At 34.8% G+C, this 13,167-nt stretch overlaps 1 protein-coding gene across 5 annotated transcripts in view; it reads right to left on the bottom strand.

Annotated features, from left to right (window-relative positions):
- Positions 1 to 13,167, bottom strand: part of LOC145680246 (TOM1-like protein 2) — a 172,184-nt gene that overhangs the window by 62,095 nt on the left and 96,922 nt on the right. For all 5 annotated transcript variants that reach the window (XM_081750573.1, XM_081750575.1, XM_081750577.1 and 2 more), the window contains exons 3-4: positions 8,122 to 8,212; positions 4,300 to 4,490 (exon numbers count right to left, since the gene is read on the bottom strand). In XM_081750573.1, coding sequence (XP_081606699.1) covers positions 4,300 to 4,490; positions 8,122 to 8,212 — 282 coding nt within the window. The remainder of the gene's footprint in view (positions 1 to 4,299; positions 4,491 to 8,121; positions 8,213 to 13,167) is intronic.

The raw sequence follows: 13,167 nt of genomic DNA, 5'->3' as shown, positions 1-13,167 counted from the left end.
CGTGACGGCGTTACGGATTCAGCACTTAACAGAAAACTCGATATGGAGGAACTTAAAACGAACCACCAACTTAGACAATAAATACGACAAAGTTAGCACTTTAAAAACTGCCATTATTTTTTCTTTGTGCTACTTTCCATTATCACTATTGTTTGTGCCATACAAAAATGTTGATTTTCATTATTTCCTATCCATATAATACAGTTAAACAAATAGTAACACAGGAGTAATAATAGATTATTATTATTATTATTATTTTATTATTATTATTATTATTATAGATTATTATTTTTTACACTAACGGAGATATGATACAAAACTTAAAAATTGCTACAGAAATTTAAATTTGTTTATTAATTTGAGACGCAAAACCCAAAATCTTAAAATAAAATGCTGATATATGTATATATATATTACATCTCAAATCTCAAACGGTGTACAAGGCGCTACGGGTAATATAAAAATCTCAATTACTTCTCAATTGAGGACTTGTAAGTAATTTTATTTTTGAAAATAGTTAGGTATGAGAGTGCACAGAACAATGCTGAAATAAAATGGAGAAATCTCAAAATGTCTCTAACGCAAATCTCCCATCCGCTTTATCATTTGTGCACCCAAACGCAGAAACAGTGGTAGCTCAGTGAGTGGAACTGTAATGCAGTAAGCGAACGATTTGGATTCGAGCCTCTGCCATTCTGTGTTATTCCATCGCTGCTTTGTGCCTATTAATATTTAAATGCCTACTAGTCTCGAAACAAAAATGAATAATATACAGTACGTATGTCGATGTCTCCTCAGCTGAAATATCTACCACTATTAACTTACTTCTACGAACAACAGATGATTCTAGTGAAGAATTCCGAGGGATATATCGCCGAAACACAGACAATCTAGAAAAGTATTTGTACCAAAATTGATAAAGCAACCTCCCACAAGCGGACGATCGGGGTTCTTGTTTCCACCAGTCAAGAGTTTGGATTTTTCTGTTATTTTACTTCATCGCAGATTTTGTTTTGTTTCTATTAAGAATATTAATTTGATAATATATACACACTAATTATTGTACGTACAATCTTAATACACAGTGCGGCAATTAAAAACAGAGTTTTTTTTTTTTTTTTCTAATGAGTAGAGCAGCCCAAAAGCATAATAGCAATTTACACATATGGTTGGTACCTTGAGCATGATTGTGGCTGTCTAAGGGCCCAGAAGAAACTAATTTTAAAAGCATAATAAAGCATAACCTTAGAAAATAAAGCATAAAGCATAATTTAAAATATAGAGAACCATTGTTGGAAAATTCTGTTTAACTGCAAGTTTAACATACTGTATTAATATTTTTTAAACCAATATTTACGATGCAAAATCATTGAGAACATAACAATACAACAATGAAAAGCTTACTTTTATTTCTGTAAACTTTTCGGTGTAATCCTTTGATGTGTAGGGAAAGAAAGGAAAGGGAGATAAAACTTTCCGCCAACAATGAATAGTACACAAGAATTCCACACTATATTGTTATGCGTACCTCTTGAACTTGAGCACTTTCTGTATCTTTTGGTGGCATCTGTTACTTTTCCTTTCTGTATATATGCACCTCTAAGGCACACACAATTGATATAAAAAAAAATAATAAATAAATAAAAAAAAAATAAAAAAAATTGTAATGCCCCATGTTTCGTGATGGCATTACAAACTCCTAGATGGCAGTATGATTACTCAATATGTTTTATTTGTTTACAATAATCATGACTAAATTACGTTTTTAATTTTATTCTGAAGTTTCAACGTAATGTTATCAAAGCTACAATCATTCCAAGTATTGACGAAAAATGTACAATTCTGCACCATAAAATTCTAACATACAGAAAAAGAAGAAAGTAACTAAGACCTAAAAAATTATTCTTTTGTTGAATAATAAACAAACATAAAGATATAAAATTTGTTATAAGTTCAAATGAGATTGATGTCTGTTTGTTAATGTTAAATTGTAAGACCTAACCTATAAAACATCGATTTATATGATAGTCAAAGTAAAACACAGAACTGTATTTAGAAGTCGTTTTAAAGTAGTTGTACATGGAAAATGTTAACTGAAATTATGAATCATTAACCGGTGAACCCGCTCCGGGTTCCCATAGACAATAATCTGATGTCCTTTTATCTGGTATAGATTTTATTTGAGCTTCATGTAAATTATAAGTGAATTATAACCCATTATCTGTGCACGGTTTTGCAAGTACTACAATATAATTCTCGCTGAAGACATAAGAAGTATCCACACTTAAAAGGTTATTGATGATGATGGCGGTGTCTGAAGTTTAATATGGTATGGATCGGATGTATGTTACCTATATCACTTTATTGGGAATTTCGTGCTGGAACTCTCGACTGCTTATTGCTTGGTGCTATTTTTGAGGTATGTTTAATTATAAAAAATAAATAATCGACAAGAATGAAAGGAATAAAGTATAATTTAGTAATGTTATTAAACATAATGATACAAAGTTGAAGAAAATGTTGAATGCTAATTAATAATATTGAAGTCATAAAAGGAAATATGAATATGTCTGAGAAATAAAATATATATAAACAATCTTGTGCACTAAAGCAATATACATCATCTGTTATATTCATATAGCGCTATTCCCAGTAAATATAATACAAATAAAACTAACTGCAATAATACTGCAAGCAATTTAACGACTGCTATCATATACCTAGGTACGTTTATCTGTAAATACCTACAGAGCTATATATAATAAAATTGTAAAATTTTGCCATCTATAAAAAAAATCGTATTAAACCGTTATGTACAGATAATGTGATTTATCAAAACTGTCATCGATTTGTTTACTGATTTATGTTTGTATATCTATATGTATATGCATGTATTATATTACCTAGTTTCATTACAAGCGCTATTAATTCAATAATACAATGAATCTTAATCACATTTTTATAATATTGATTTTCTGTTCTATCTAATAGTAAATTCATTTTTAAATATGTTCGATTCCTTGGGGTACGGGCTCCCTACATTAAGAACTTGGATGCATTACTGCGATAAAATTCTATTTCCGTTGCGCATTAACATCAGAAGGAAGAGCAGTACAAAATAATTAAAAAAAAAAAAAAGACTCGAGTAAAGCACATCTCTTACAGTGCATTAAGTAGGAAGTTCTTTAAATAAGAAAGAAACCGGTTGCATAAAATATTAATAAATAGATCAAGATACTTAGAATATTTAATGTAGGCCTATTGTAAAAACAATTAACAATAAAGCATAATAAAGCATAATTTGGAAAAAATAAAGCATAATTAAACAAAAAGTAAAGCATAATGTGGGTTGCTCCACTAATAAGTTAGTTTCGTCACGAAAAATTTTCAAAGTGGTGAATCTTGCGTGTAAACTTAGGTACACATGCAAACATTTGAGATCCAACTCGGCCGCTTGCCAGTGTAGCGCGTGATGCGGCTAAGTATAGACTGGTATTAGAATACCATGTCACCTTTTCAACAGTGCAATAAAGAGTAAATATCTAGTTCTTTGTACGCTTGTATAATAAGAAAACTCTAAAGGACACATTCGAGATGCTGAAAAAATATTTTTGGAAACAAATGCCTTTTTCACTTCTGTGTTTTTGAATACTATAAGAAGGGTTCAGTGCTGGAAGGGGGTCTGTGTAATATGACGACCGCCCAGACCCAAGCAGGTCTGTCACAACAACTGAAATGATTGACAACGTTTGGGATATCATTTTGAGTGACCAAAATGAAAGTCTCAGGATAATAGACCTTGAAATAACAACAGAAGGTTTAAAGAAACGGAAGTTCTGTGTACCTTTAATGTCCCATTCTTTAACCGAGAAGCAGAAACGGAAGAGAGTGCATCGTTGTCTCAGCAGAGAATGTAGTCATAGTTCGTGAATTTTTAGCCCCAAAAATACGATTACGCTACCACACTTCTCATACTCACCAGACCTGTCTACGTGTTCCTCCCCTGAATTAAAAGCAAAACTGAAAGATTACTTTTTTGACGATGTTCCAACCATCCAGAAAGCAATGACGAGAACCTTGTACACAATTACAGTCCAGGACTTTCCGAAGTCCTATTCCATCGCTTAATAGATTGTGCAAAGCTGTACAAACAAAAGGGGTTCCTATTTAGCATGCACCGGCTAAAGCGGATTCCACTTGTTATTCTTTATTTTTTTACAGACCGAGTCTCATTTCCTATTTGCCGCACTGTGCACATTATGTGCAATGAAACCACACAAATCTAACATGCATACATACCCTTTGAGGCGTGTGGATAGGTGCCATTGTGTCTAAGTCTGTCATTGGAAATTCTATTCCTTTTTGTTTCAGATCGTGGTACACTTGCACCACTCCAGATAAGTCAGACTGACTACGGAAAGCATCAGCCCAACTCTGAATTAGACTTAGTACCTTTTCCTGTACAGCAGTCGGTGGGTCATTTTTGGGTCCTGAAAAAAGAAAATGAACCAAAATGTAACACAGGTCTTTTCAAAGAATTTTGTTCAATTATCACTAAATTTCGATGTCATATAATTAACAAACTAACTAACCAACTAACGCTATGCCCTGTGTAACTCGCAGATTCAATGCCACATTCATAAAAGCTTTCTATTGATTTCTCTCCTTAGCCAACAATATACGGTTTCTATTTACTATTCCTATTTCTGCGAGATCCATCTTAATATTGTCTTCCTATCAGCGCCTAGATTTTCCTAATGGTCTTTTTACGATTAAATTTCAACGTTACAATTTTGAAAGTGCTCCTTACTTACGTCTATTCTGGCTACATGATCTAAGCCTCCTAGACATAACAACCCTAACAATATTACGTAAATGGTATAAATTATGCAGTTCCGTATGACGTTTCCGCCATTCCCCATTTCTGTCCCCCTTGGGTTCGAATATTTCTCTCAGGATTTTATTTTCAAATACTCTCAGTCTGTTTTCTTATCTTAAAGTGACTCAAGGGAAATCATATAATAACTGCTTATATAATAACTGCTTTTTTTAAGTTTGGATATTTACTTTCGATTTGATTCATTTATTAAAATCACGTTACGATCACTATGTCTTTCAAATACTGCAGAATGAAGTGACCCTAATGTTGCGAATCCAGGAGCCTGGCTCCGTACGATCTCTGTTCATGTTCCCGAGAACCCTCGCCCAGCTTCCAACCAAAAAGTTATCTGTTCTTCATATCATCGATTATTTGCCTCCGTGAGAAAGATGTTTTTTCAAAGGTCATTTACAACCACGAGAACATTATGTCAACATGAAATTATTTCAAGTTAATCAATGTTTACTATGTTATACTGAACTACAAAGAATTAGTAAACTTAAGAAATAAATCTGGTAGTAGAGATCCTGATAACCAATCAACCTCTCTTCTCTTTTTAGTTGCACTTTTATGCCTAACTTTCGATTTCGGATTAGTCAGCGGGATACAAGTTCAACCCAGCACAAATCACCGGTGATTGAGTGCTTTATCTTCAAGGTTGACACATTATTTTACGAATTATACCACAACACGGAAAGAATAGTTAAAATTACCTCGAATTTTAGTCCATTATCCCGAAGATAGGCCCTCAACTCAAAGATGAATGAGTAGCCTTGATGTCCAATTACCTGCGGTAGTTATCAAAATATCATAACATATTCTTAATTTTTTTTTTTTTTTTTTTTACCTTTTAATTGCTACCATTCCTTCTCTCTCTCTATCTTATATTATATTTAATACTACTTGAATATACCCATGCTTCGCACGGGGGCTGTATTTGGAAGTGGGAGTATCACAGTTAATTTCAGCGACCGCGAAAACTATGGATTTGATACTAATATCGGTCACTTTGGGCTATTTTTTACAACTCGGACCCCCCCCCCCCCGCCGACTCCCGGCCCGCATGTAATTGTAACTAAATTCGCAAGTCATCGCTAATGGAAGTGTCACCACTGATTTCAGCGACCGCAAAAACTATGAATTTGACACTAATATCGGTCATTTTGGATTACTTCTAAATGTCTCGGTATCTCACCCCACCCGCACCCCGGTAACCCCCGGCCCGGAGCCGAATAGCGTGAATTTGGAAATTAATGTGATCGGAGTTTCACCATTGATTTCAGCGACCGCGAAAACTGTGAATTCGACAATAATATCGGTCATTTTCTACTACTTTTACATGTCCCGGTAAACGTCCACCTGGTTCGAATTTTGACAAAAACGTTTAACTCTGGTCTGGAGCCTGGACCAAGGTATTAGTGACTAAAATTTGGTAACTCTCGGCCAATTTGCCTGGTTCCCAAGCCGGTTCCGGTAAACGCTCCCCTGGTTCGAAATTTAAAAAAAAGGGCTTCATCTTGATCTGGGGCCTGGGCCAAGGTACTCTGACCAAAATTTGGTAACTCTCGGTCCACTCGTCTGGTCCCCAGGCCGCACACAGACAGACAGACAAACAAACACACAAACAAACTCTTTATTTTATTTATATTAGATAGAAGATAAGATATTTGAATACACTTCTTGTGTTGATTTATATTTACACGTTATATTCTTCGAGATGTGGGCTATGTTGTGAATCACATATTTCATATTCTATTTAATTCGTTTTACATCATTTGTCTAAATTCTATGCTATTCTTCGTGGTAGAGAAACATCCTCAGTTGTTCATGACCTGTAGGATATGTAGTAGTCTATCCTGTGAGTTAAACTCCCACAAGCCACACAATAATGAGCGTTTGTCTTCTAAATGCCATCACGTTTTATCTTTTAACACTACTTCAAAGCCAAGTTAGCGCCCCATTCTATTATTGTACACTAACTAATGTTTTCCCTGTTCTAACGAATCATTTTAAGTTACAGAAAATAGGGTGAGGTTATATAAATTAAAAGAAGAACAAAATGAAAATGTGACGAGCCTTTTCGATGAAATAGAAGTTATTAACAATATAATTACTGTAGCATTGTACAGTCAGCAGCAAAAAATCTGCAACATGAGCATATAAGTTTATTGTGAAACGACAAAGTTTCTTGCTCCAAAATAAGTGTGCAGAGGAGGACGCCGAGGTTTCTTCTCGCGTGATTCGTGCCACTTTGACGTTATGTTGATTCCCTGGGCTGTTAGACGTAGTTTCAAAATAAACTTACATGCTCATGTTGCAGGTTTTTTGCTGCGGATTGTACCAAATCAATTGAACTTTCTACTCCCGTTTTAAAAGCCACGAATATATAATACTAGAATTCCCGTCCTTCGCACGACCAGAATACGTTTCATTTTGGACATACAGGGATATATTTTGACTTAAACTGCATCGGAAGTGTCACTGTTCGTCTTAGCAATACCAAAAACTATAGATTCGTCACTAATGTCGGTCACTGTCGATTATCTTTATATATTTCTCTCCTTCTCCTACCCCAAATTGCGTGACTGAATTTGTATTTAAACGGCATCGGAAGTGTCACTGTACATCTCAGCGACCCCGAAAACTATGGATTCGTTACTAATATCGGTTATTTCTGATCATTTTAAAATATCTCCCCTCTCCCCTAAGTTGCACCGTTAAAGTGAAATGATAAAAAACATCCCAGGCCCGAACCTCATCTATGTGGCAAATTTGATCGGAAATGATAGCGTGGGTCAAGAGATATGAAGACACAAACGTAGTCACTTTCATTTATATATATATATATATATATATATATATATATATATATATATATATATATATATATATATCGGCCTACTGTATTTTACGACATATAAGACGCAATCTATTTTCTGTATTCAGTTTGAGGAAAAAAAGTTTTCACTACTGAGTCACTGAGCTAGTACGTAACTGGTATGCTGCTGCACACCTAAGGGAATAGGGAAAACAATAAACAAGAATCGCGAGTACTTTTTGAAATAGAATTAATCAAAATCCCTGCATTAGCATATAACACACATTCCATTTTTGGACTTATTCACAAAGGAAAAGAAAAGGTACCTTATACGCCGGCAAATAGTATATATACGTTCTTAACAAGACTTATTGGCTTTTTTCTGCTAACGGAAGTAATTACCTTCTACAACTCTGGCACTTACCAATTAACTTTACTAATTCTTGAACGAATTCCTTATTACATGCTAAAATATGGAACCTTTTGCCACAATTTTTTACGCAAGTTTCCAAAACCTTAAAAGAAAAAAAGAGAAAAGGTAAAATAATTAATGCACATATAAAAAGCCATTATATTTTCAACGCATACGATTAAAATATTTGTTATAACTACAATTTGAATTTTAAAAGGTGCACTTCGATAGGAGATAAGATTGGGAACTATGCAATCCATGTGATTTCAGAGATACTAATTGTTCCTAATATTCACCAAAATAAGTGTCTGAATTTCTCTACCCCTTTTTAATTGTTTTAGTCCTTAAAATACTGTTTCCAGCGCTAAACTAGATTATTTTAACCTTCATGTACGACTGATTGCTGATCATCACGTGTGTGTTCCAATCTTACCACAAGAGATGTTTATACAGATTTTTCGGAAGAAATATGATGTTACATCTTTCTTGAGAGTGACCATGCCTTAAGAAATCACAATTTTGCAAGTAGATATCCAGGCTTACTATACACTAACAAAACCATAAATAGTTGACTTTCTTATAGAGAATGCTTAAGAACCTGACATACTAAAAATAATACAAAATTTCTTTTGCTTGTTTATTCGTAAGTGAAAGGAGATAATCAAATGCGACTTACCACAATCATATATAATGTTATTCTACAACAGAAAATATTAACCTGAAGAATTTTCAGTGTTGCCATCCATAGAAATTACAGTATTGCCAGAATAACAATTTCCCTAAAATCTAAGTTAAGGCAGCGAGTAAAGGAACGAACTCAACTGCATTTGATTACGTATCATGTTGTTTTGGAATCCTGTGAATTACTTTTTAAATAATATTATTATTTAATTTTAATAACTGTGTTAAAACTATTTTGTTTACTACGAACTAAATACAACTATTATTTAAAAATTAGTTCACAGGATTTCAAGGCAACATGATACGTAGTCAAATGCAGTTGAGTTTGTTTCTCTAGTCGCTGCCTTAACTTAGATTTTTGGGGGAGATGTTATTCTGGCATCACTGTAATTTCTATGGATGGCAATACTGAAAATTCTTCAGGTTCATATTTTATGTTGCAGAATTACATTATCTATGATCGTGTTAAGTTGCATTTTATTATCTCCTTTCACTTATGAAAAACAAGCAATTTTTTAAGTATGTCAGGTTCTTAAAACCCTGCAATTTGTAATTTAAAACATGGTTTTAAAAACTCCTGTAATATTTGAATTTCCATGAATATTGTACAAAAGAATTTGGAATTGCGAAATAAATTATCGAAGTTGAAAAAGTCAGAAAATACTACTGATGTCATGCGCTGTACGTACGAATGAAGGACTGTTAAAGCTGCGAAGGAGGACGCGTAGTAGCTCATATCGTTAGCAGGATTGATATCACGCACCGGTTCATATCTATTGCACGCAATAGAGAAAATTCGTAGACTCAAAGGAAGCAAACATAACTGGATTTTTAAAATGTGTTGGATAGATGAAAGTTATCGCACAACCGGCATCTGTTGAGTTGAGTTGATTTTTAGTTTAGCGTCCCTTTCAGCAGCGAGGCTATATGAGACGTGGACCTACTGATTAACGTGGAATCCGAACCACATGAGCTCCCGCCGGGAATCGAACCCGGGTCTCCCACGCCAAACCGGCATCTGTGTGTATTGAAGTGCACAGAATGATGGATCTACCTTCACCTTCACGTGTTGGTGGAGACAGAGTAAAGCAACAGAGTTGATTCTTAATCCACGAAGCAAAATTTCATAAAAATCGGATGATTTTGACAAAATGTCATGTGGGAAATAGTTTGTTTCCACACTATGCGCAAACTTCTCTCTTTACCTCCTTACACTTGAATGATATTAATCCCAATACACGTAACTTCAGCTTCAACGTCACGCTTCCTCACGAATAAATCTTTTACCACTCAATACTAAAACAACTTCTGAAACATTATCATTTCTTGCAACACTTCCGCAATGAACTTTCCTTCTTAGCAAATGTTCTATCTTAACTACTCTTTAAATACAATCAATCAAAACCAACATCATATCAATTTACGAAATACCTTTCGCGGAGATACGACAAATTGCAACAGTCAACACTAATAACGAAATACATTTACTTGGTATCAGCTGACTTTTTGATACGCAAGACTGATTGGATATTGCAAGGAAGAAAGCAAAAGGAGAAAAAAAAATGTTGCTGATTTTACACAGTACATTTCTTAGCTATTTTTCTAGATATCACCATGAAGCTTCAACTATTTTTGGTAGTGTGGCACAAATTTTTGTGGACCTTCAGTGTAAAATCTGCCACCTCGAAACTTCAGCCAGTCGAGAATTGATGTCTTGATAACTTTACACTGTCATTGAAAAGTTGCGGCACAAGCCTCCTTTTCAGGTAAAGGAACAAACAAACATACAAAAAATCACTAGGGGCAAGATCGGGATGTATACGGGAGGACGATATCGGAATTTTTGAATTGTCTCAAGTACATGCAGCTGCGTGTGGGTGGACGCCGTCATGAATCGAAAGAATTCCAAACCATATCATTCCTCTTCGTCGGTTTTGAATGGCAGGTTGTAGACAAGTGTTTAGCAATTCACATTCTTCATCCCGGTTTCAAGAATTTCACGAGAAATATACGTGTTTCGTGTTAAAACACGATTGTCATTGACTTTACGACTTAATGTGTTTGCTTGGATTTCTTGGATTCGGGAAACTAGCGTCCGTTTCGTCTCTACCCATTATGTGAAGAAACAAATCATCCCTATCCTTCAACCAGCCGGCCAAAACTTCACGTGCAGTTGGATTTTGTGAGTTCAGTTAATGCTTTTGTTACTCACCTCACACACAGTTTCTGAAGAATAGGTCAACTGAAGGCCTTGTTCTCGATATTTAGATAGTATTAGAAAGGAGATAAAACAGTGTAGGGATCCGAGCGTTTTCTGAATTTATTTTAGAAATTATCTATAATCTCTACTTATACACTACTAGCAGCGTTCACCCCGCTTCGCTGCGGTCACCCCGGAACGCAATAAACTTTGTTACTTAGATAATTTTTACTTTTTCGCTTTCAAGTGATATGATAAAAACCATAGAAGATTGCAGTAAATGTTAACATTATATCGCCTGTCATTTATGTTAACCCGCCCCGCTTCGCTGCGGTCACCCCCGAACGCAATAAACTTTGTTACTTAGATAATTTTTACTTTTTCGCTTTCAAGTGATATGATAAAAACCATAGAAGATTGCACTAAATGTTAACATTATATCGCCTGTCATTTATGTTAACCCGCCGAGTGACACGGTCATGTGGGTTGCATATAAATACGTTTATTTTTACCTATGATGAACTAACAAAGGATTTGTACGTTATCGACACCTGAATGGTCAATTATCTCAAGACACTGGTAATTGAAAATTAAAGTGATATGATAAAAACCATCTAGGGTCCAAATCCTAATAACCCCCCAAAAATGAAAGAAATTGGTTCAGCCGTATTAGCGTGATGAGCGGACAAAGGATTTGTACGTTCTCTTTTATATATATAGATTAAGGGGGGATGTCCGTGTTTGGGGTGAAAATTTTCGATTTGTGAAAAGTATCATTTTCAGAATTTACGGTCTTTAAAGTTTCATTGCTGGAAGTTTCATGTTCGTACGACATCAGGTGCCTTTCGAGAAATGCAAATTATTGGTACTTCTGTTGTATTTTCAGGCTTAAATATATGTATTTTCAGTTTTCACGTTCATTCCAGGTTGTTTAATCATCTCATCTTCTGTAGTGATGTAGTAAATATATTTTTGCTTTGTCGTTCCGAAAAGAATACACACACCATTTTGCTTAATATTTTTAGCGTTCTGCGTTCACAGTTCTTTGTTTTCCTTATTAATCTGTGTTAGTAAATATAGTGCACGCGATAATTATATGAAAGCGCGCCAGACTTGAGTGGAAGGATGCAGCCAAACAAGCAAGGGGGATTTTCTGTGTTATCAGTAATTATTTATTTTTTTAATATGGGAAGATGCAAAGGTGTTTTCAAAAAACGTATGATCCATGGCAATAGATATACAAGTTTGGCAACAGGCTGCGTATGAAATTTCAGTGCAATGTGGGTGCTGGTAGCATAAGCATTCATTGGCTGCTGCAGTGATATATGCTATCAAACCTAACTACAGAGGTCTTGCGGATTCCGCCCTTTTGGGAAAATGTTTTCATGGGAAAACACAGAACCCTAATGAAAGTTTCAATGCACTGATACGGCAACGATGTTCAGAAACTACATTTGCCGGTTCTAAAAGCGTACAAACTGCAGTGTATGGTGTTTTAATGATTGCCGTGAAGCAAGAACTGGTGTTCTGGAAAAGATGGAAATTTCAAGCGGTAAATACACCTCCAGACTACTGCGAGACGTGGACAGAAAGCGTATAACAAAATCGGAGTTGGGAATCCTGAAGCTTACCAGAGAATCAAGAATGAAGAAAAGAAGATATAGGAAAGATCAAGAAGACACAGCTGAAGACGAAGAATATGGTTATGATGCTTTCTGAATGTTGTGACTCGCCTTATTGATGAAAATCCGTTGTCAATTTTAAACTTTAATTTCTTAAAATTGTAGTTTTTTTTTGGACATACATGTACCATTTTCTCACGAACTATTAATGCTAAAGTAGTCAAATTTCAAACAAATCTTACTTATATGTACTTCTATTTACTGAGATAGAATTATAGCATAGTTCCTTTATTTCTCTGAATTACTCTTTAGTGAATATTAAAAATTAAATTATTAAAATTCTTCGAATTTTTAAAAAATAATTATTGGCTTTGTATGTAACCTAGAAAAACAATCCTAGTTCGGCAGCACTGCCAGCTAGTGTAGGGTGCATCATATAAAAATTAAACGAATCCCTTCAATAGTTTCTTGTGCGTGAAAGGCAAGATAGTGGGGGGAAAAATTAACACAGAGGTGCTGAACTTCTATACACATCTACCGACCAAAAATTGAACT

This window comes from Thermobia domestica, chromosome 3, assembly GCF_964235325.1.
Source record: "Thermobia domestica chromosome 3, izTheDome1.hap1.1, whole genome shotgun sequence".
Classification (NCBI taxonomy): Eukaryota; Metazoa; Arthropoda; class Insecta; order Zygentoma; family Lepismatidae; genus Thermobia; species Thermobia domestica.
Note: the sequence above shows the minus strand (reverse complement) of the source record. Positions and strands in the feature narration are given on the sequence as shown.